We start from the raw sequence: 24535 nt of genomic DNA on the forward strand, positions 1-24535 counted from the left end.
GTCTTTGTTTTTATCCTGCAGTTATCTCAAAGCATCCTGTCCTCCCCAGTCATGTGTCAGCACACACTTCTCAATATTCCCACTCAGGCCTGTTGCATGTTGCCTACCCGCTCCTTCACACATCAGCTCTTAGCAATCATGGCCTGAGTCTGTAAACTCCTTGAGCTATCAACACCCCACTTCTTGCTGAATGGTAGAACAGACTCCGGGCTGACAGAAGGAGCTGAATGGCTTCCTCCTCATTTCTCCAACCAGACACTGACAGTACCATACCCCTCCCTCCAATGAGATACCACAAAAACATTTCAGTACGACAGAAGCAGAATTAAGCATTTACTAAGACAATAAAAACAGCCAGGAGGTCAAAACAAAAAGTCAAAAAAGCAGAAACTATCAAAACATTTTATTCACATTTGTTCAAAGCCGTTGCGATATTTTAACATGTTAAATACATCTGTGAAGTGAGATAAGATCGTAATGGTAGAACCATCCTGATGGCTTCTACCTGGTATGGGATGGGCTTAACACAGACCAGCTCCATGCTTTTGTGTTTTTCAAATGAAGTAGCAAAACATATGGAAAAAAATCTGTTACGATGAAGTTCAAAATCCATCTCCTATCGTAATCACTTAATTCAGTACCAAGTGCTTCTTCGTCCCATTCAACAAACAACTTTATGAGGAACATGGGACCTGCCACTGTCGGAATATTCGGAACACCTTGTTGGACTTTTCTGAAAGAGACTGACAACAAAGGATCATGTACATGCTGTGTTCAACGTGATCATAAACAGGATATACAGCGTTTCACTATTACTCTCAAGCACACTGCCTATAAATCAATAATTACGTGATGGGAGAGCACAGAGTTTTATAGCATATCTTTTACTGCTCACTGTGAAAGGAGCAGATAGCTGGAGAAGGGTGGAGCGTACTTCTTCTTTTCGTCAGTGGCTGTGCTTGCTGGGATGTCTGCCTGTGGAATTTCTGAAGTTTTGAACTTCAGAAAGTGCAAGACCCAGCCCTACATACCATGCATCCATTGCGGTAAAACTTTTGGCTTGATGGAGAACCAATTTAAATCATCGCAGCCTGAGGGGCAAACATGGGGCACAAAAAAGTTTTGTCTGATTGCTAATCAAAATGACAACAGAAAAAATTCTGAAGTCTCCTAGGACAGCAAAAGAGACCAAATAAAATAACCGGATCAGCATTTTTCCTCCTGCAATTTGCAGCATTCTGGTTAAATGCAGCCTGTATTCGAGAATTTTCTGGATCCTTAGTGTCCGATCTGAAATTTTCAAAGAATTTAAAAAAAAACTCCAATTGTACAGGCTGTCTATATAATTGACCTGAGGCTGGCGTGGTACTGGCTGCTTGGCACAAAATTTCAGGAGCTTCAGTTTAAAACATATTTTTCTCTCCCAACCTCATTCATTGTGTAGATGCCTTCTATGGTCGCATAGCCAGGCATCAGAATTCATTCATAGAAATTCACAGAAACCCTACAATGTGGAAGCAGGCCATTCAGCCCATCGAGTCCACCAACCCTCCAAAGAGCTAGCCCACCCAGACCTACCTCCCACCCTATCCTTGTAACCCTGCATTTCTCAAGGCCAATCCACCCAGCCTGTACACTGTGGACAACTTTTAGCATAGCCAATCCGATAACCTGCAAATCTTTAGACTGTGGGAGGAAATCGGCACACCCAAAGGAAACCCACGCAGACACTGGGAGAACGTGCAAACTCCACATGGACAGTCACCCAAGGGTGAAATCGAACCTGGATCCCTTGTACTGAGGCAGCTGTTTTAACCACTGAGTCACCATGCCACCTGTACTCCCTAGCTAGAATTAATATGGCATTTGAATTGTCTCGTAGTTGTCCAGGCTCTTGAAGTCAGTGAGCCAAGGCAGGAATGGAAAAAGTGCAACTCTGGAACTGTATTCTACACAGTATCCACCTCCTTGGGAAAGGGGGAATGCGAATCAACCAGAGGGAGAAGTTGACTTGTTAAAGCTCACTACTTACAACACTGTCTGAGCACTCGTTTGGGGTCCGGGCAGTGTTCAGTGACAAGAGCACCCGAAGAGACTCCTTCCATCCTAGTTCCGTCTTCTCAGCTAAGCCAGGCACTGGGGTCTGCTCCTCTGGCTCCGGGTCATTTGGTTTTTCTTCTAGTTCCAGCGTCTTCCTAACCCATGGACACCAGTCCCTGTGCTGGGAGACAGGGTTAAAGTATCCCCGAGTACTATCCTATTAGACAAAATAATGCAGCTGAACAAAACCATTCTGAAGACACCACTTCCAAAATATCAGAATTACCCAATCTGGCTTTTCAATCACTTATTTCTGCCAATCTTTTCCGAAGATAGATAGTGTACAGTTTCAAGATATCAGCTGCCCTCCAGTGCAACTCAAATGTTTACTCTCCTTGAGTGACTCTACTCAGTGGGCAGAAACAGGAAATGGCTATTTGGCCTCTCCACCAGTCAATTAGAACTTTACTGCTGATTTCATTCATGGGATGTGAGCTACGCTGTCAAGGCCAGCAACTGTTGCCTGTTTTTAAGTACCCTCGAAGGTGGCGGACAGCCACCTTCTTGAACTGCTGCCCCGCAATCCATCTGGTGTGGGTACACTCCAGCGTCCCGCTTGGAAGGGCATTCTAGGATTCTGACCCCAACAAACGGGAAGAAAAGTCTGACATGTACTGTTTCCTGGCTTTGCTCTTTGATATCCCTAGCCAACAAAAGTCTGAGCCTGATTCCTGAAAGCTCCAGCTGTCTACCAGCAACCACAGCTTTTTGAGGAAACAGACTTCTAGATTCCCAATACAGCGTAATGAAAAACACTATCCTGAACAACCTGGAGCTGAGTTTAAGATTATACTTGGTTTCTAATTTCCTCACTGAAGGAAATATTCTCTCAGTATGTATGCTTTTAAATACTGTTTATTTTAATGACAAATGTTAGGCACAAAGGGGTGGGCATCAAAAGCAGCACCTTTGTCCAATTTTAACCTCTCTGCCACATCCCTTCCACCCATAATTCACAGTACTAAGGCCAATCAAAACCTCTTCACTGTTGCCTCAGGTGAGATCAAATAACTCAGCACAAACCAGGGACCAAGCTCCAGCAACAACAGTTGACCTTTTTTCCTAATTGACCTGTTCAGAGATGTTATTGCACACACAGACACACACACACAGACACACACACACAGACACACACACACACAGAGACACACACACACACACACAGACACACACAGACACACACACAGACACACACAGACACACACACAGACACACACACAGACACACACACAGACACACACACAGACACACACACAGACTCACACACAGACTCACACACACACAGACACACACAGACAGACACACACAGACACACACACACACAGACACACACACACACAGACACACACACACTAGAGCAGGTGGGACTTGAACTGGGCCTCTCAGTTCAGGGGTAGAGACACTACCACTGCACCACAACAGGGCTCCTAACGACAGTCGCCTACTTGCTAGGAAAAATCCAGGAACACTTGCAGAATTGTGAACTGCTCATCAAATTTAAACATGTCTGGTTTTCCACTGCTGTATTTATATTGATCAGTACAGAATGAAACTATTTCAGGAGCTTTCGTGGCACAGTAGTAGTATCCCTGCCTCGAACCTGGGCCTCCCTGGCTCAAAGTTCCACCTGCTCCAAAGGGGCGTAATAACATCCCTGAACAGGTTGATTGGAAAACTTCTGAAACAATTTCCATTTGCTCAATACATGGCTTCGGCAGGGGGATGAAGTCAGTCACTGGCAATGAATGGCTTTGGTACATCCTGAAAACGTGATTCAAATCCTAACAGTTTTATGGGAACAGGCAGAAGGCACCTGTCCAATGTCTCAACTGACAGATGGCACTGTGATAGTGCAATGTCAACCAAGATTGTAGAAGGATGAACTCAAAAGAATTTGCATTTATGCAGCACCTTTAGCACAATAAGAAGTCTCAAAGCACTTCAGAAAAGCATCAAACAAAATACAACACTAAACCTGTGGATAGGTGAGCCATGAATTCCAGGGCTTTGGCAGAAATATTGATTTTCTTTTTCCATGAGCATGGATTAAAAACTCAATATGGAAGCCAGTTTAAACCAAGTTGGATTCTGTAATTTTGCAAAAACTGGCCCAGAACAGACAGTATTCATGCAGCCTAACCTTGGACAATCAATTTCCCACCAAAACCAGACAGGCCTGGAACTACCTAGCCAGGTACTGACAGCTTCATTGCTTCAGAACAAATCAACGTTTCCACCTCCTGTGAACTGGCCTTGTTAGAAGAATACTACATAGACTTGATGGCACCTAGCTCAGTAGGAGGCGAGAGGCACAGCAATTCAAAGTTGAGAGTTCAAGGCCATATTCTGTAACTTCCAAATATGGAAAGTAATCACGTTGGATCTTCATGCCCCTGCCTGATGCTTGTATTTGGCAACATAGACAGAAGCACACTAACAGCACTGTGAAGGGCCAACTGGACCCAAGCCCTTGTTTCATAAACTACCAAGGTGGCAAGGAAGGCACCTGAGAATTTTGACTCAGCCAATGACGCCTACACATTCATTCAAGAACAGTTGTAAATGAGCAGAGAGCTAGAGGCCAAAATATTTCATGAGGACTTTGCAGCTCATAGGGGTCTAGGCAATTGAAGGCACCAATGAAAGTTGCAGACACACAATTGGTTAATCTTTGAACTCTGCACTGGGACTGTTGCATGAAGTTGTTTCTGATATCGCACAAGTACTGCACAGTTGATCGGAGTGGTATTGGATCGTCAGTTTAAAATTTCAGTTTCACAATATTGTTCTGCAGTTTTCCCCATGGTGTGTTCATTACTTACTGAGCTAGCAGTTGAGGACAAACGCATTCTCTTAGGCTTCCGCTGAGGGCTGGAAGGCATGTCCCCCTGTCCCATGCTACGGGTCACTGGTCGCTTGTTCCGCAAATGTAAACTAATAGAATCTGACTCGCCTCGATCAACTTGAGTAGGACTGTGGACATCTCGACTCCGTGTGCGAGCCCCAATGGGCGAAGGGCTGGTTTCGTGCTAAGTAAAGTAAAAATAGTTTCAGTAAAGTCATCTAACTTAGGAAGGATTCAAACCTATCATGAGCGTGTGTCTGTGTGACAAAGCTTGAATACCGCAAGCAAACCTAAATTACCAGATTAGACTGGACAGGTGACTTTTAATTAAGCAAAGTGCAGTATCATTCAAGAGGGTGGGGTGAACACTGAACATTTGTTAATTATTACTCATTCACAGGATGTGGGCATCACTGGATAGGCAGCATTCAATACCCACCCCTAATCGCCCAGAGGGCACTCGAGAGTCAGCCAGCCAATTTTGATGGTATTAGGCAAGAACTTCCAAAAACTGATTGGAAGAGGTTATTCACAGGTAAAGAGATGGTTGGAAAGTGAGAAGCCCTCAAAAATGAAACAACGAGAGTCCAGAGTCAGCATGTTCCTGTTGGTATAAAGGGCAAGAGTGGTAGGTGCAAGGAATGCTGGATAACTAAAGAAATAGAGGCTGTGGTCAAGAAAAAAAAAAGGAGTCAAATGGCAGGTATAGACAGTTGAGCCTGAGTGAATCCCTCAAGGAGTGCAAGAGCAGTAGGAGCATATTCAAGAAGGAAATCAGGAGGGTGAAAAGGGGACATGAGGTAACTTCGGCAAATAGGGTTCAGGAGAATTCAAGGAAGTCCTACAAATACATTAAGGGCAAAAGAGTAACGAGGGAGAGAACAGGGCCCCTTAAAGATCGGTAAGGCTGTCTAAGTGTGGAAGGGCAAGAGATGGGCAAAATATTAAATGAGTATTTTATGTCAATATTTATTGAGGAGAAGGATAGGAAAGCTACAGAACTTGGAGAAATAAACGGTGATATCTTCAAAAGTGTCCATATTACAGAGAAAATGGTGTTGAACGTCTTAAAGTGCATCCAGGTGGATAAATCCCTGGGACCTGATCAGGTGTACTCTAGAACTCTAGGCAAAGTAGGGAAGTGATTGCTGGGCCCCTTGCTGAGATATTTGTATCACTGATAGCCAAGGGTGAGGTGCTGGAAGAAAAGAGGGTGGCTAATGTGGTGCCACTATTTAAGAAAGGTGGTAAGGAAAAGACCGGTGAGTCTGACGTGGTGACTAAGTTGTTAAGAGATTCTGAGGGACAGCAGTTACATTAATTTGGAAAGGCAAGAATGATTAGGGATAGTTAATGTGGCCTTGTGCTTGGGAAATGGTGTCTCACTAACTTGATTGAGAGTTTTGAAGACGTGACAAAGAAGATTGATGAAGATAGTGCAGTGAACATTGTCTAAATGGACTTCAGCAAGGTCTTCGACAAGATTCTACATGACAGACTGGTTAGCAAGGTTACATCACATGGAATCTGGGGGGACCAGCCAATCGGATACAAAATTTACTTTGAGGTAGGAGACAGATGGTGGCGGTGGAGATTTGTTTTTCGGACCAGAGGTTGTGACCAGTGGTGTGCTGCGAGGATTGGTGCTGGGTCCACTGATTTTTGTCATTTATGTAAATGATTTGGATGTGAACACAGGAGGAATGGTTAATATGTTCACAGATGACATCAAAATTGTTGGTGAAGTGGACAGTGATGAAGATTATCTCAGAGTACCAATGAGACCTTGATCAGATGGGTTGTTGGGCTGATGGAGTTTAATTTAGATAAATGTGAGGCGCTGCATTTTGGAAAGACAAATCAGGGCAGGACTTATATACTCAATGGTAGTGTCCCAGGGAGTGTTGCCTAATAAAGAGGCCTTTGGGAACAGGTTCATAGTTCCTTGAAGGTGGAATTGCAGGTAGACAGGGTAGTGAAGAAGGTATTTGGTAACAGTTGCCACTATTGGTTAGAATATTCGAGTATAGGAGTTGGGAGGTCTTGTTGCCCTGACATTGGTTAGGCCATTTTTGACATATTGCGTTCAATTCCGGTCTGCCTGCTACAGGAAAGATATTGCTCAACTTGAAAGGGTGCAGAAAAGATTTACAAAAATGTTGCCAGGGTTGGAGGGTTTGAGCTACAGGGAGAGGCTGAATAGGTTGGGGCTGAGGCATGACCTTGTAGAGGTTTATGAAATCATGAGGGTAATGGATAGGTTGAATAGCGAAGGTCATTCTCCCAAGGTAGGGAGAGCGACAGTCAAGTGGGGAAAAATCTAAAACGGACCCAACTTTTTCATGCACAGTGTGATATGTGTATGGAACGAGCTGCCAAAGAAAGTGATGCAGGCTGGTACAATTACAACACTTAAAAGGCATCTGGATGGGTACATGAATAGAAAGGGCTGAGATAGATATGGGCCAAATGCTGGCAAATAGGACTATATTAATTCAGGATATCTAGTTGGTACAGACAAGTTGGACCGTAGGGTCTGTTTCCATGTTATACAGGTCTATGACACATTACTGGCCAGACCGGGTAAACACATAAGTGCTAAAGAATTAGGAGCAGGAGTAGACCATCCGGCCCATCGAGCCTGCTCCACCATTCAGTCAGATCATGGCAGATCTTTTCATGGATTCGGCTCTACTTACCCACCTACTCACCATAACTCTTAGTTCCTTTAATGTTCAAAAATATATATGTATTTTTGCCTTAAAAATCATCAACGAGGTAGCCTCTACTGCTTGACAGGGCAGGGAATTCTGCAGATTCACAACCTTTGGGGTGAAGAAGTTCCTCATCAACTCAGTCCCACAAAAGCTCCCCTCTTACTTTGAGGCCATGCACCTTAGTTCAAGTTTCACCTGCCAGTATAAACAACTTCCCTGCTTCTGTTTTATTTATTCCCTTGATAATTTTATGTTCTGACAAGATCCCCCCTCATTCTTCTGAATTCAAGTCAGTATAGTCCCAGTCTACTCAATCTCTTCTCATAAACCAAACCTCTCAACTCTGGAATCAACCTAGTGAACCTCTGCATCCCCTCCAGTGCCAGTGCATCCTTTCTCAAGTAAGGAGATCAAAGCTGTACGCAGTAAAGGATGGTAGTTTCCTTCCCTAAGGGACAACAGTGAACCAGATGTTTTTACTTCATGCCAATTGACAATGATTTCATGGTGCATGTAATTACAGATTCCAGTTTTTATTGAATTTAAATTCCACCATCTGCCATGCAGGGATTCGAACCCAGCTCTCCATCACATTAACTGAATCTCTGGATTAATGGTCTAGTGATAATACCAGTAGGCCATCACCTCCCCTACATAAATAGACACATTATGGAAAAGAAGAAAAAGATGTCATATTGTATAAGTTTAAAAGTCCACCAAAAATGCTTTGAAGAAATAGCCAGTTGGTAGGGTGCACTTATAGCACAATCAATCACAAGACAAAGAATACATTTTTATACTTGTATGTTATCATTGTAAGATCTCAATTAAAATCCTGTACTCAGTTTTTGTCTATTCACATAACAATTGATAATGAGACTATGGACAGGGTAGAGTGGATGGCTACAGATTAATATCTACTTTAAAATACCTAGTAGACATGGGAGGGTCAAAGGACTGGCTCGAATACTCCAGAGAAGTGGAGGCTTAGGGAAGACTGGATCGAGGTTTACAAACTGAAGGGACTATATTGTGTTTGTAAAAATAGCTTATTTCAATTAAATAAGACGGAGGATCAGGGTCATAAGCTCAAATTTATGCAACATCAGAACCAAGTGTTTGAATTTGCCTATTTTGCCTTTAGAATCATAGAAAGGGTAGTGCAGTGGGTCCAGGATCAAGAGACTTGGGTTCAAGTCCCACCTGCTTCAGAGGTGTATGATAACATCTCTGAAGTCGATTAGATTAGAAAAGTAAGTTAGAATTATGGAACCCCTACAGGGGGAAAGAAGCTATTTGACCCATCAAAGAGCGTCCCACCCAGACCCCTACCCTATCCCATAACCCCGTATTTACTATGGTTAATCCACCTAGCATGCACATCTTTGGACTGTGGGATGAAACCAGAGAACCTAGGAGAAACCCATCCAGATACGGGGAGAATGTGCAAACTCCACACAGTCACCTGAGGCTGGAATTAAACCCAGGTCCTGGTCACTGAAAGGTAGCAGTGCTAACCACTGAGCCACCGTGCCACCCTTTCCTGGGGAATCTCTTACAGTTTAGAGACAAGATGATAGAACAGTGAGTCAAGTCATGTAATTGTCCTACATTCATGTTTGCAGGTTTATATTTGTGTTGTGTTGGTGTGCACACAGAATATTTATACATCCATCAGCAGTTATGCATGTATGGACGTGCACTTGTGCACTACAGAAATAGATTAGTTGGTCATTCATTTCATTGCTGTATGTGAAACAGTCATAGATTAGTTGTTGTGCTTACCTACATGACATAACTGGTTGCATGCGAAGCTTTGAGACACTACAATATTAAATGCTGCCTGAATATAAGCAATTAAAGCTGGTGAATTGAATAAAATCTGTGTCAGGGAAAACTATTTGCTGTCCATGGATAGAATGGAAATTGAATGATGCACAAAAACACCAAGTCATAAAGATCACATTTTACAATCTCAACTGATGTTATAACTGGACTAGTCAGGTTCCAGCCTGAAATGTCGGACAATAACATGACTATTTTGTTTTTATTTATTGAGGTGATCTTTCACAGTTTGGTTTTAACAATATAATGGAAGTTTGTTACACAAAATGCATTAAAATAAAATTGAATAAACTGAGTTGAATACATAACATAATTTAAAAGATTTTGAACCAGTAAAAATGCAATTCCATCCATCCTAACCACATCATTTTATAGTGCTCAAAAAAAGTGTTCGCTTCTCTATCACATCTATAAATTTGATTAATGATACCCACAAGTTTGATTTAACTGTTTCTTCAACTTCCTGGTGTGACAGGTTGATAGCCTTTTCCTTGACACACTTTCCCATTGTCAAATAACCCCTTTACAGTCCAAAAGCAAACCATACTAGTTTGGAACATCGCTCGAGGTAATCTATTTCCTAACTTGGGAACTATGGCCTTTCTTCAGGAGAAATGGTTTGTTACATCTAACTTCCACCAGGACTTCTGTGAAGAGCTACCTAAAGCTTTCTAATCTATTGGTTTTCTCCTAAACAAATACAAAAATAAATTCCTCATTCTACTGAACCAAAACTGAGCTAATGCCTTTCAATGTTTACGAATACTCTCACCATGCAAACAAATCCCCATTTTCACTCCAGGAACACATATTCACTCTATCTCTCAGATAATAAAATGTGAGGCTGGATGAACACAGCAGGCCCAGCAGCATCTCAGGAGCACAAAAGCTGACATTTCGGGCCTAGACCCTTCATCAGAGAGGGGGATGGGGTGAGGGTTCTGGAATAAATAGGGAGAGAGGGGGAGGCGGACCGAAGAGGGAGAGAAAAGAAGATAGGTGGGGTTAGAGGGCAGTGTGGAGCGAACAAGGGAGTCACGGAGAGAGTGGTCTCTCCGGAAAGCACATTGCCCTCCAACCCCACCACACCCGGCACCTTCCCCTGCAACCGCAGGAAATGCTACACCTGCCCCCACACCTCCTCCCTCATCCCTATCCCAGGCCCCAAGATGACTTTCCACATTAAGCAGAGGTTCACCTGCACATCTGCCAATGTGGTATACTGCATCCACTGTACCCGGTGTGGCTTCCTCTACATTGGGGAAACCAAGCGGAGGCTTGGGGACCGCTTTGCAGAACACCTCCGCTCAGTTCGCAATAAACAACTGCACCTCCCAGTCGCAAACCATTTCCACTCCCCCTCCCATTCTTTAGAAGACATGTCCATCATGGGCCTCCTGCAGTGCCACAATGATGCCACCCGAAGGTTGCAGGAACAGCAACTCATATTCCGCTTGGGAACCCTGCAGCCCAATGGTATCAATGTGTACTTCACCAGCTTCAAAATCTCCCCTTCCCCCACCGCATCCCAAAACCAGCCCAGTTCGTCCCCTCCCCCCACTGCACCACACAACCAGCCCAGCTCTTCCCCTCCACCCACTGCATCCCAAAACCAGTCCAACCAGTCTCCGCCTCCCTAACCTGTTCTTCCTCTCATCCATCCCTTCCTCCCACCCCAAGCCGCACCTCCATTTCCTACCTACTAACCTCATCCCACCTCCTTGACCTGTCCGTCTTCCCTGGGCTGTCCTATCCCCTCCCTACCTCCCCACCTATCTTCTTTTCTCTCCATCTTCGGTCCGCCTCCCCCTCTCTCCCTATTTATTCCAGAACCCTCACCCCATCCCCGTCTCTGATGAAGGGTCTAGGCCCGAAACGACAGCTTTTGTGCTCCTGAGATGCTGCTGGGCCTGCTGTGTTCATCCAGCCTCACATTTTATTATCTTGGATTCTCCAGCATCTGCAGTTCCCATTATCACTGATACCATTTCACTCTATCTCTCATACTGGTTTTTGAAAGAAAACATTGCTCCAGAAATACTGACAAGTTAATTGTGAAAGTCCTTCAAACACACAAACCAATATCTACGGGCTACTAGTTCAAAATCAAAACTCTAAAGTAAATTATAAACCATATAGAAGTCACACACCTTATGTCACATCAGTGTGATACTATTTCAAAGTACATGAGCCTCAATGACTTTCAGTATGTGGCAGACATTGTGCAGGCAAATCTGGCATCTAGTCTGTGCCAGCAGTGTGGTGATGACCAGTTAATGTTATAAGAGTAGTAAACTGAGAAAAACATAAAGAAATTAAGTCTAAGAGGCAGAGGAAGATCAATGCACCTGCTCGCTGCTCTGAGACTGGGCAGCATCTTGACTTCGAGTGATCATCCTGTGGGGAGACATTGCAGGAGGAGGTGGTGTTGACCTTTCTGGCTTGTTTTCAAGTGGGGAGGTACTGCAGACGGGCATCTCAGGCTCACTGGCTGGGCAAACACCATCAATCTGCTGAAAGCTCCACAGTCCCACCTTCCTCATGCAGTAGGAACAGGTGATTACTGGCAGGTGGAGAAATTCAGACGAAGAACTATTCATAGTGGGGGGAAAAAAAAAGAATTATACAAGTGCAGTGGAAAGGAGCCCATTTCCACCCCACTCCCATCTTCCCTACCGAGTTGCTCAGTTTGATGATGCGCCGTCTTGTAGATGATATACGCTCTGCCGCTGTGGTGATGGGATTGAATATTAAATGCAGTGGATGAGGTGCCACTGAAGTGGGCTGCTTTGTCCTTTATGATATTAAACTACTTGAGTGCTGTTGGAGCTGCTCTTATCCAGGTAAATGCAGAATTTTCCATCACACTCCTGATTTATGCCTTGTAGTTGGTGGACAAGCACCGAGTCAGAGACAGGTAAGTTACTCACTGCGGAGCTCCCAAGCTCTGTCCTGCTGTTGTAGCTATGGGAATTAGATAACTGTTCTAGTTCCCTTTCAGCTCATGGTAACCCCCAGGATGTTGAGTGTAGGGATTCGACAATGGTAATGGAATTGAACATCAAAGGGTGATGGTTAGTTTCTCTATTGTTGGTGCTGGTCAATGCCTAGCATTTGTGCAGTGCAAATGTTACTTGCTACTTCTAAGTCCAAGCCTGGATATTTTCCAGGTTTCACTGCATACAAATATGCACTGCTTCAATGTCTGAAGAATTGTTAAATGTCCTTAATGTTATTGAATCAGAGAACATCCCCACTTCTGGTGGGAAGACCATTGATGAAATTGCTGAGGATGGTTGGGCCCAAGACATTCCAGAGGAACTCCTGCAGTGATGACCTGGGGCTGAGGTGACTGCTCTCCAACAACATAATCTCCTTCCTTCGTGCTAGGTAACACTCCAAGCATCACAAAGATCCCCCAACCCTTCCCAGATTCCCATTTACTCAAATTTTTCTAGGGCCCCTTGAGGTTATATTCAATTGAATGTTATCTTCATTTCAGGGGCAGTTATTTTCACCTCACCTCTGGAGGTCAGATCTATACTTACACCAAGGCTGTAATGAGGCTAGAAGCTGAATGGCCCTTGCAGAACCCATCCAGTAAGCAGGTCATTCCCTCATAAATGCCGCTTGACAGCACTGTCAATGACCCCTTCCACCACTTTGATTGGAATTTGACCGATAAGGCATTAATGCTGCATTGGATTTGTCCTGCTTTTGGTGGATAGGACATGTTTGGACAATTATTGGGTAATGCCATTGTTGAAGCTATACCGGTGAACAGCTTGATTAGTAGTATGGCTAGTTCTGGAGCACACACCTTCAGTACTACTGGAACGTTGTCAGTGCCCAATGCCTTTACAATATGCAGTGTCTTCAGCTGTTTCATGATATCACATGGAATGACTCATCCATTAAGCAATTTTGAAGATAGGTGCAAACACTTCAGTCTTCATCATTTCCACGAATGCGCTGGGTTCCGCTCCAATAATTTAAAAAAGACACATTTGTGGAACTTCCCCATCCTATCATTTATTTTAAATTGTTCACCATCATTTGTGACTGGATGAGAAATGGTTGAGTTTAGATCTGTTGTTGGTTATGGGATTACTTAGCCTTGTCTGTTGCATGCTGCTCTATGTTTTGACATGCAAGTTGTCCTTTCCGAGCTCTTTGAGGCTGTCAACTCATTCTAAGGTATTTCTGGTGCTGCTCCTGTCTTTACGTCTTCATTTACCAGTAATGATATGAGGGGGTTGCAAATTAACAGGCTGTACTTGAATACAATTCTGCTGTTGCGGATGGCCAGTATTCTCTCTGATTTTTCCTTTTAATGTGCAGGACTTGGAGTAGTATGAGCAGCACATTGCATCCTTTAGTGGAAGTCATATTGCAATTTTTTAATTACAGTTTGTTTATGAACCATAAAAGTGTGCATTTATATTATTTTATAGGTACCAGGTATTTTGCCCACTAAAATAAACAATTGTTTGTTCAGCTCAGAAGTCTGGGGACCCGTTTAGTGTTGACTACATTTAGAATGTGACTAAAAGCGGTCGCTGGTAATGTATTCATTTCTTTCTTGACAGCTTTTTGTGCCTATATTTGTTGCCCAATGATTGTATACTGCACCCAGAGCGATATTTTGTCCAGATAAAATGTACAATTTAATTTGCAAGTTTTCAACAAGTTTTTAAGTTGTCCAAGCAATCTACTTTTGGATTTACACAAGGCTAAATCCATGCTCACAGTCAGCACTTGATGCCTGAAATGTTGCACAAATGTCCAAAAGAATGGATGTTTCTTGAAACTGATTGCTTTTAGGGCATTCTCCACCAAATCACTGAATGGCTGAACGTAACCCATCTTGACTTTTCTCACAACTATAAATCTGAAATCGGAGAGTTGTTCACAAACCATTGTAGCCACACTTTCATCATTGTTTAATTAAAAAAATGGAATATTTGCTTTCAGTCACACAAGGCTGTCTTTTCAAATTCATAATTGGTTGTCTTAGTGATTGCAGCCTGATCAAATACATGCCATTCCAGTAATTCCTCTTCTGCAAATCTGCTTTCCAGATGGTCACATACAAATTGAGTAAATTGAAGGATTATGGCACTGTTGAGAGCAGGCAGTATAATCTGAAATTCATCACTCCAATAAACAGGTTCACCTATAGCTGAGTCTTAAGGTTATTGATCTTGACCTTTACAAATTGCATGGCTCCAACTACTGTTAAACATCTTCTCGGCAACAATTTGCAGAGTAATGACAGTTCATATAGAACATCATGCAGGGCAGTCAGTGCAACGCAATACTGTGACTCTGTCAACATCTTCACGCAACGTGTGTATATTGGATTGTTGCACTTGCTCACTTGCTCTATGCAGTACTTGACCAAGATATCGTGACTTTGCATTAGTGCACTCATTTACACCAAGCATCATCTGTTCCCAGATCTTCTGCCAGCAATGCCATGCAGTTTCAACAAACGTTCTGATTTCACATTGCAACAATGGCACTGCTCCATTTTTCTTCCTGAAGGTAACAAAGCTCCATCTGACGTAGACATCACCGTCTTGTGTAAATCATGGCACCATTAACATAAAATTGCACAATTACTATCACAATGGAGATACTAGCACAAGTGGTCAGTTTCAGAATTCCTCCAAAAGGCAGTCTTATAAGCCTATATCAGATGCTGGTCAAACAATGTACAAAATCAACATATTTTTGGGTTGAAATGGCTGTTGTTTTTGGCCACTGCCAACATATGAAAATGAAATTTTCCTAATTCATCCAGAAATTGTCTCCATACGATGAAGCCAGTACACTCCACAAATTCAAAGGCACAATTCTTGTTGCGCAGCTCTGAGTAATTGATATGTCTTCACCACACGATCATTAATATCTTGCACTGAAAGAATGGATGTATTCATCTTTACTGCAAGTATGACACAATCCAAGAAAACTCTCAACATACTGTATGCTCCGTCCTCCTCACGATCTCCTAGTATTTCGGTAAGCACTTGTAAAATTCCACGTTTGCTTTCAGCTGTCTCATAATTGCAGGAAATCTCACTTCTTCATACGTTGTTTCTGTGTTAAAGATGTCCTTTCAGGCCCTACGATCTTGGAAAGCCACTCCTTTTGAAATGTGCACAGGATTTGTTTCTTAACAAGCTTAAAGACTCATTTACTTTTCTTTTGAACATTTTATAAACTCACCTCATCAAGAAAGTAGAATTTTAGAATACAAAAGAGAAAGCTAATTTGCCACTTGTGTCATATATTACTTCCTTCTAGAATGACTATCTGCTTCCTGTATATCATTCTTGATCCTCCTGGTCACTGTTGAGAAAACTGACAGCTCTACAGCACTCCCCAATCTAGTTTGTACAGCTTTTGACTCCAGCTCCTGACTGAAGGTCCTGGTTGCTTCTCCTTTCCTGAACCTGCACCAATGATCACAAATTTCACAATTTGCCCGGAGGTGCAGCAATTGCAGGGCTGAGTACCAAATTTACTTCCAAAGTCATGGCATTGTTGTGACTTGTGGAGGACCCTGGGATTCATGGGCTATCCACAAGTGTACATTAGACATCAGAAGTCTGATTTTCAATAACTCCCTCCACAGCAGTCAATACATACAAATTCAACATGAGGTGAGCCTACAAAACTGATGGTCCGTAGCATTTCACGCATGCGAAGTTTTGAGTTGCTATATCTGTTCAAAGCCGATTCCATTTTTTGCACAGTGATAGTGCCATTAAACTCAATCGAAGGCATCCTCAATGAGAATACGGACTTCATAACCACAGAACTAGGCAGTGGTGGCTCCCTCTGATTCTGTCATGGACAGCTGCACCCATGACACTGGTAAATATGAGGTCAAGTAGATAATTTTCTTCTTGTTGGTTCCTTCGTCAGCTGCTACAGCTTTAGTCCAGCAGCTATATCCTTCAAGACTTGGCCACTCCAATTAATAGTGGTGCTGCTTAGCCATTCATGAGAGAGACATTGAAGAACCCCACAAAGAGTGAATTTTGCACCCCTGCCACCCTCAGTGCAGGAGAAACTGTACAGGTGATAGTCAGGATTTGTTATTCTCCAAGATGCAAACAAACAGCACACCTTTGTCTAGTTGGAGTCATGAAGTATACTGATTAAAGCAGGTGAAAGAATTGCATCCCAGCAGGCACCAATGTCTTATGGGGCAGTGTTGGGGGCAAGAGAGAAGAGGTTTGAAAGTGCAAGGGGAATAAGGAGAGAACTGATCATTCATTTTATTCCTTGCCTGTGCAAGGGTTAGGGGAAAGAAAGATGAGGTTTGGTTTTGAAGCGGCACTCCACTGCCCACCCGCGACCCCCCCCCCCCCCACCCCCAACCATGGTCAACAGTTTCATAACCCTCCAGCTAACAAATGACCCTGTGAGTACAAGGCCAAATACACATGAAACTGTACTGCTGTATGAGCCAGTACTCTCAGAACAGGAACATGGTGAAAGAGGCAGGGGAAGATTTATGCAGTATGTTCGTGATAATGTGGAAAATTGCTAATTTACTTTGGATTCTCACCCAGCAGCCCAGCCAGACAGTGCAAGGATACAGGCAGAAAGATGGACGGAAAGGACATCTGTACTGCTCTTTAGCCCAGGACTTTCAGACAGAGTGCCACACATCAGTTCATCTTCAACCAACTGCAATATTGAACTGATAGTTTCCTCTGTGATGGTCTGTTCAAAAGACAAAAACAAAAAGTCATGGATTCACTTACTTAATGAAAAGCACTTAATCAGTATCAGTAACCATGTGTTAGCCACACAATCAATGGATTTACAACTCACATAGTCTAATCCAGGGTTAGGAAAGGATCACAGATAGACAATGGCTGGCTCAATAACAGAGAAATGTAAAACAGAAAACTAGTAAACTGGGATCCGTACACAGGGATTTCACTGAATAAAATGAGGAAGTTTAGGAAACTTCATGGCAAAAGCTATAGCAAGAACAGCAAGCACTATCCACCTGCCCATTCCTCCTGAATGTGCTGGTGCAGAGTCCTGTGACTGTCAAGGGAGAGAAGCTTTATTCTTTTCACACTAAAAATTTCATCATCTCTGTACTTTCTGTGTCAAAATAAGGCTTATCACAGTCTCTCCTATTCCTGCCTCTTCTTTTCCCAGGACCTAAGAACTATTGGGTATCTCATCAGCTCCATTCTACATCTTGCCCAACAGCTAAATTCTGCCTTATCAGACTCAAACTACTGCCCTCACATAATTGCAATATGCCAGGTTTGTGTATTATTTTACTTTTGTCCATTTCCTCTTAATGAAAAACAAACATAACTTTATTATTTAAAAGGCTTCAAAGGGAATTTCGATTTTACTTGGAATATGTTCCTTATCCCTGCTTTCGATCCGACATGGGAACACAGCCTACAATGTCATAACCATGCCTTTCAGGTGTGAGTTGGGAAACAGTTCTTCAAGGGGGAAGGATTGCCATGTGCTTCTCCTATTGTGTATGTATTTGGGGCCATTTAAGAAACATAATTCTTCCAAACATTTAGACAAACATTTCAGTCACCTTCAGCTTCCAATGAGACGTATGCTGTACTGTATTTTAATCATTATAGTGTTGGACAGGTCTAGGAGAAGCCATCTCTGTCAAGGGAAACCGGATACCCGTGATACTGTAACCCAGCCAAAAGTCAGGAAGTAGAGCCAATTTATAGGTCTTACCATTTCTTTGAGATCGTCATGTTTGACGGCAGGTAACTGCAAGTCCAGTGAACAAAGACTCTTGAACCGCTCTGTCACCCCAAGCAGAAGGGCTGCTGGTTCATTCAAAGGTAATGCCCAGAATCGATCTGCCAGGTGCAAGGCAAGGCACAAATGAATCATCTATACGGACAAACTCTGTCCTGTTCCAGTTGGCATTACAGCAGAATAGCCAGAATCATGTCCCATGTTACTTATCGTTCACACGAGCATGCACATATGCTGGCAGAGTGGAGAGGGTACGACGAAAAGTATGGATTGATCTGCTTCCAGAGAGTTTTGTGGGAAAAACAAGGAACAACTAAAAGAATATTTTAAGAGCATTTTTTTGTTTGTGACTTTCTCTTACTTGGAGTTCAACCACATAATAAGCACCGCTCCCAAACCCACACCATTCCCAATCTCCATTAAACAACCACAGACATTTCAATGATAAGGTGTTAATAATTAATGAAACAAAAAAGAAAATGATGGGTTGCAGATAAAGCCTCAATTACACCTCGAGTAACCTTAAAAAAAATTGGATACATTTATTCCCATCTCACCTGGACAGGGGTTGTCAGGCCAAAAGCAGAACTTCTCATGTGCTGTTTTCAATCCTTCTTGCAGTGTAGCAACCCTCTCTTTATCTGAAGATAAATTCATAAACACACAAATGTATCAGATTTTAAGAAAAAGGAAATAAATCCCCTCAACAGCTTCAACCCAATGAAGGCAAACCAATCACAGGGCTATTAGGAAGGTTCAAATGCCAGATTCTCAGAGTGATAGCGTGAAATCCAGGTCGTAAGAACTCTGCTACTCAAAAAATAGCAGAAAGATGAAATAAATTACCAAGGCAGGACATGGATGTGGGACAGTGCAAATGGGCTCAAAATGGATCTCTTCTTAGAGACAGTAAGGAATGAGGGATGTTAGGAGAGAGGCAAAAAAATGTATTATGCACAGTGCTTAAACATAGAGGAAGTGGCAAAAGTACTTAAGGCTTTGTATCAGCCCTAAGAGATCATTCTTGCCAAGAAAGATGTAACAGGCCAGGGATCTTTTCAGAGAGCGTTATAGAGTCATACAGCAAAGAAACTGGCCCTTCAACCGAGCAACAGACACCAAACTATACTAGCCATTTATCTGCACTTGGTCTACAACCTACTATACCCTAGTATTTTAAGTGCTTTTGTCAAGAAAGGGTCTTTAAGATTATGAAGTAGTGTAACAAGATAGAATTGTTTTCAATTACAGAGGATTCCAGAACTGAGTCATAAATATTAAAGAAATTCAGAAGAAATTTCATCACACAGAGAGGTGTTGGAATGTGGAACATGCTATCACCAGGACTGGTTCAGGTGATAGCATTAATGAACGTAACAGGAAGCTAGATAAACATGTGAGACAGAAAGGAATAGGACTTTATGCTGACAGATTGCAAGGAGAGCTAGTGTGGAGCATGAACCAGTTGTTTCTGTTTTGTGAACTCTATGTAATTTGGAAAGAGGACTTGTAAGACAACAGTTTACAATGCATTGACAAGGAAATCTGATCCAAGTATTCCCTAATCTGCACTTGGCTCGGGCTTTAAACAACAGAGTTAGAAGTCTTCAAGATAGACATAAGCCAGGATGAGGTGTGAAGGAAGGAACAAATTGAGTTAAAGAAACGTAAAATAAAACTTACATCTACTGGCGTCCAAGGTTGGATGCAGAGTAGTGCACAGGAATGCCTGACAACTGCAACACTTCAGCATGTCACACTCTATGTTGGTCCAACCATATTTCGCACACTGCAAAGGGGAGAGTTCAAATGGCATCCCAGCCCAGTTGAATGAGTATCTTTGTCAAAGGAAAACACTCAGAGACCACTCATTCAACATCTGCAGGACATTTCCTGTATAAGACGTGTTTTTCCCTGTTTCTCTTTGAATAAATGGCCTCAAATATATACAGAATGGGAGAAGCACATGGCATTCCTTCCCCCTTGAAGCACTGTTTCCCAACTCACACCTGAAAGGCATGGTTATGACATTGTAGGCTATGATCCCAGTCCTGGATCTTCCAAGCACAGAAATGCTTTCTTCTTTTATCTAACATCCTATTGGTTCTCCTTAATATCTTGAAACCTTTGAGCAAATCACCCGTTAAGCAGCTAAATTCCATGGAATTTAATCTCAAATTTGTATAATCTCCCTCTTAATTTTACTCTCAAAGTCTAGTTATAATTTTTATTAATTTATGCTGCACTCCTTCCAAAACCAATGATTAGGATTAACAGTGTAGAAACAGGTATTTACTGTAACTGGTCTATTGCATGTTTAGGCTTCGAACAAGCCTCCTCCACTCCGCTGAACCAAGGGCTCAAGACACATATCACATTTAGGTCAAAACATTAACACTGCATAAATACATTTCTTGTCCAATACATCCATCGGCTCAAACTGCTGTCTCACAGTGCCAGGGACTCGGGTTTGATCTCATCTCGGGTAATTGTGCAAACACTATAGAGACATTCTTCCCCTGGCTGCATGGGTTTCCCCTGGTTGCTTTGTTTTCTGGGCATTGGGCATCCGTGACATTCTGTGGGCCATCAGCAGCAACAGAATTGTACTCCACAATCTGCACCTTCACGACCTGGCATATCCCCCATTCTATCATTTCACTGAACTGGGGTTGAAATTGCAGAGTGCAGGAGGGCATGCCAGGACCAGCAGCAGGTGCACCTAAAAATTAGATGTCTACCTGGTAAAGCTACAATACACGATTACTTGAATGCCAAACAGCATAAACAACAAGTGATCAACAGAACTATATGATCCCACAACCAATGAATCAGATCTCAGCTCTACAGTCTTGCGACATCCAGGTGTGAATTCAACAACAGAGAACTCTCACAGGCAATAATAACCACCAGCACATTACAAACATAGAAAGATGGACTCTATAATATAATAGAACAATCAAGTGTTCGCACTCCATAATACTTAGCACAGAGATTCTGTTTGCTCACGACTTTGATTTGGTGACAACAGTGAAGGATATTGTGAAAGTTTCAACTCGTGAAAAGAAAGCTTCTTTATTAGCAGAATCACAGGATACTGGTGATCTGGGTAAATCATTGTCATTAGGTGATTCGGGGTTAGAGCTGATCTGATCACTATTAAAACAAAAGATATTAAATAATCAGTTACCAACACACTGTTGTTCAAGTTTCATTGAAAAGCTCCATTGCTGGCCATTTCATCTCAGCAATAACAATAACTTTTGTTTATTTTCTGTGGTCAAGATAAGGTAAGTTATCAACTTTGTCTTCGTGAGTGACATTCTTGTCAGTATATTGAGGATTAATGTCCCACTCTTAAGACTTAAACATGGAAAACCAGCTGACGCTGCAGTGCAGTACTAAGAAAGCTCTGCACCTCCGAAGGTGATATCTTTTAGAGGTACCTTTAAGTCAACGATTTCAATTTTCATCCCACTGTCACCCATTTCAACGCTTGAAATTGTTGTGACTCGTCAATGAGACCAGAGAGAGCAGGATCAGGGAGAAGGGCTGTACGTTAGTTTGCGAAAGCAGCTTTTACAACTCTTGTCAATGGCGGCCATCCTGCCTTGTAGCTCGTGACGCCCCTTCTGGCAACTCTGCCTTAAACAAAAGGCCGTGTCTGGTTCATGTGAGCATAAAAGATCCTACAGCCTTATTTTGTTTAAAAAAAAGGCAGAGTTCTCCTTGCTGGCCAAGAGAACAAAGCAGAGGAAAACCGGACATCAGACAGTACTGTTAAACTAACACTGAATGATTACAATGCTGGATTATGTCCAGAATTACAAGCATTACGTGCACAAATCTCTGGACTGGGTCTTGAATTTTAAACGTTTAAACTAGAGGCGAACCGGTTGCATCTGGGGTGGGATTGGAAATCTGACTCCACCACTCTGGAAGACTTTAGTAACTATTAGAAAGACGATTATTATCCTTAATAATTTTTGTGAAACTCAATCCCCTCAAAAGAAATCCAGCACGATAGGTAAATAAGACCGGGCCCCATGATGTTCTCAGTCATTCAGGCTCCATATCTGAGAGGGGGCGGTTTCCGCGCTACAACTCCTGCGAAAGAATCAAAACTGAATCGAACCTGAGGACTTACATCTCGGCAATGCTGTCTGACAGCAGCTGCCGCACTTTTTGTGGAGTCTCGGCCACACTTTTGCTGTTGGGCGATGTAAAATCGCCACTGCCACCGGGAACTGCCATCTTTGACCCGGCAGGTTTCAATGTCCCACGGCTACAACGTGCATTGTACAAATGTTCCGGAGCACAAACCTTAACCACAGCTAAATGAAGATAACAAAGTGTGGTTAAAATGGTATCAGAGATAATGGGAACTGCAGATGCTGGAGAATTCCAAGATAATAAAATGTGAGGCTGGATGAACACAGCAGGCCAAGCAGCATCTCAGGAGCACAAAAGCTGACGTTTCGGGCCTAGACCCTTCATCAGAGCTGTGAACTTGTCAGCAAATTAAAAATCGATACCAATGAATTTGAAGATTTTCTAAAGCAACGAGAGACATCAAATTACATATTTTGACTACAATAACTGCCTAATGCCAAATTAATGTTTTAATTACTCTTAAAAAGTAACCGTATGGCGATAGGGTTATTGAATTCCTCATTCGCCAATTTGATGCAGAATTCTTAGCCCATTATCTATTTTGTTTCTTTTTCTCTGCCTTTCCGGTGAAGGCGTCTCCATGATTAAGTCTTTCTCAAGGGATCAACTGCCGCCTACATTCAGTTGCCAAGGGATCTATAAAAATTGAACGAAGTAGATTTCATAGCAACGAGATGTTCCAAAACGTTTGCATCCAACGGTGTTACGTGAGTGTAGTAATTTAAGAAGCGCAGTAACCGTCAATAAACTACAATATTGGCAAGGGGAGAGTGCGCTGAATAATCTATATCTGTGAAATGGATTATGGGAGCAAAATTGCCAGGACGGTATTACTCCCTAGTCTTTTACAAAATAATACAGGATCTTCCACATAACCGAAGAGGGAGTGTGGGTCTCTCATCCGAAATACGACACATCCGATACTTCAAAATTAGCAGCACCTGCTCCACGCAGTAACGCATTAGAGGTATTATTTGAGTTATTTTTATCGTCCTTCCCACTGGGACTTGAACCAACAGAGTTCTGACTCAGAAACAAGAGGACTACCCCTGAGCCAAAACTGCTATCATAGTTCCCAGCTGTGCGCAACCTGCTGAGCACGCAGCATTGCTGTGAGTAAGACAATTATGAGAGCATTGTAAAAATAACATTTCTTGTTCATTTTCTTTGAGCATTTTAAGTAATTATGCATTTAAAAAGTAGATAGAAAAAATGCGCTGCAGTCAGGAATCATGCTATTGATGTGAAAAGATGATGGTTATAAAGATTGATTTCTTTGATGTCCAGTGATCGGGATGGATCAGTTAGAGGTATGTAATGAAATTTACAGAAATACATTGAATTGACTTCGCAATCTTACGAGCATCTCAATGACCTGGCTATTATGAATGTGTGAATCTAGGCAGTGAGGGTCTATTGAAACTCTTCAAGAGGCAGCAATACAAGTTTTCCTTCCAAGCACAGAGAAGCAGCTGTTCCCCTCCTGGTCATCATTCCTGTCAAGTACTCAAACGTCAGCTGTAGCCCCTGTCTTTGCACCAGCAAAATCACACAATATAGACTAATAGCTCTGTACTATACGGAGGGCGTGCTCTAACGTCGAAAATGCTCCGATTGGTTTAGATGTTAATCCAAAATCTCGTCTGCCGTCTAAGATGGGAGTAAACGGTGTCAATTAAGTCACTATGTTGAAGAACAGCCTTCACCAATCTTTATCCCTCAATTAATATCACTATAAATATCATTGATCTCATTGCTGTTTGTGACATTTTGCTGACGTTTCCGTGGATTACAACAGTGGCAACACTTTGAAGGCACTTCATTGGCTGTGAAGCGCTTTGGGGTTGTCCTGAGGCCACGAAAGGGAGCTGTCTAGATGCAAGTTATTTCTTTACAGGTGCCTAACCGTAACCCTCAAAATGCCCATCCGTGCGAAGCCACAGGAGATGGTCCAAGACGCGAATCGTTTGCTCCAAGGACAAAGTGAACGATTACATCGGCGCTCGCTTACATCACCTCTCCGTTAAGGGGGGAGGGCGGTCGGATCCTTGAAGTGAGCTAACTTGGAGCTCGATTG

The 24535-nt window shown here is 42.6% G+C and overlaps 2 protein-coding genes across 3 annotated transcripts in view; one reads left to right on the top strand and one right to left on the bottom strand.

Annotated features, from left to right (window-relative positions):
• Window positions 1-388: 388 nt before the first annotated feature.
• Window positions 389-24448, bottom strand: zc3hc1 (zinc finger, C3HC-type containing 1). Its single transcript, XM_059654511.1, is given in 12 exon segments — window positions 389-743; window positions 2033-2257; window positions 4923-5129; window positions 11856-12099; window positions 17090-17247; window positions 18259-18386; window positions 18843-18926; window positions 19969-20119; window positions 21327-21441; window positions 22433-22568; window positions 22571-22619; window positions 23819-24448. Coding segments are annotated over 12 exon segments (1572 nt in total). The 5' UTR covers window positions 23825-24448; the 3' UTR covers window positions 389-674.
• The window catches only part of klhdc10 (kelch domain containing 10), a 30816-nt gene continuing 29863 nt past the window's right edge, over window positions 23583-24535 (top strand). For both annotated transcript variants that reach the window (XM_048553825.2, XM_048553827.2), the window contains exon 1: window positions 23583-23768. In XM_048553825.2, coding sequence (XP_048409782.1) covers window positions 23738-23768 — 31 coding nt within the window. In that variant the 5' untranslated portion in view covers window positions 23583-23737. The remainder of the gene's footprint in view (window positions 23769-24535) is intronic.

The sequence above is a fragment of the Stegostoma tigrinum genome, chromosome 25 (genome assembly GCF_030684315.1).
Source record: "Stegostoma tigrinum isolate sSteTig4 chromosome 25, sSteTig4.hap1, whole genome shotgun sequence".
In the NCBI taxonomy this organism is placed as follows: Eukaryota; Metazoa; Chordata; class Chondrichthyes; order Orectolobiformes; family Stegostomatidae; genus Stegostoma; species Stegostoma tigrinum.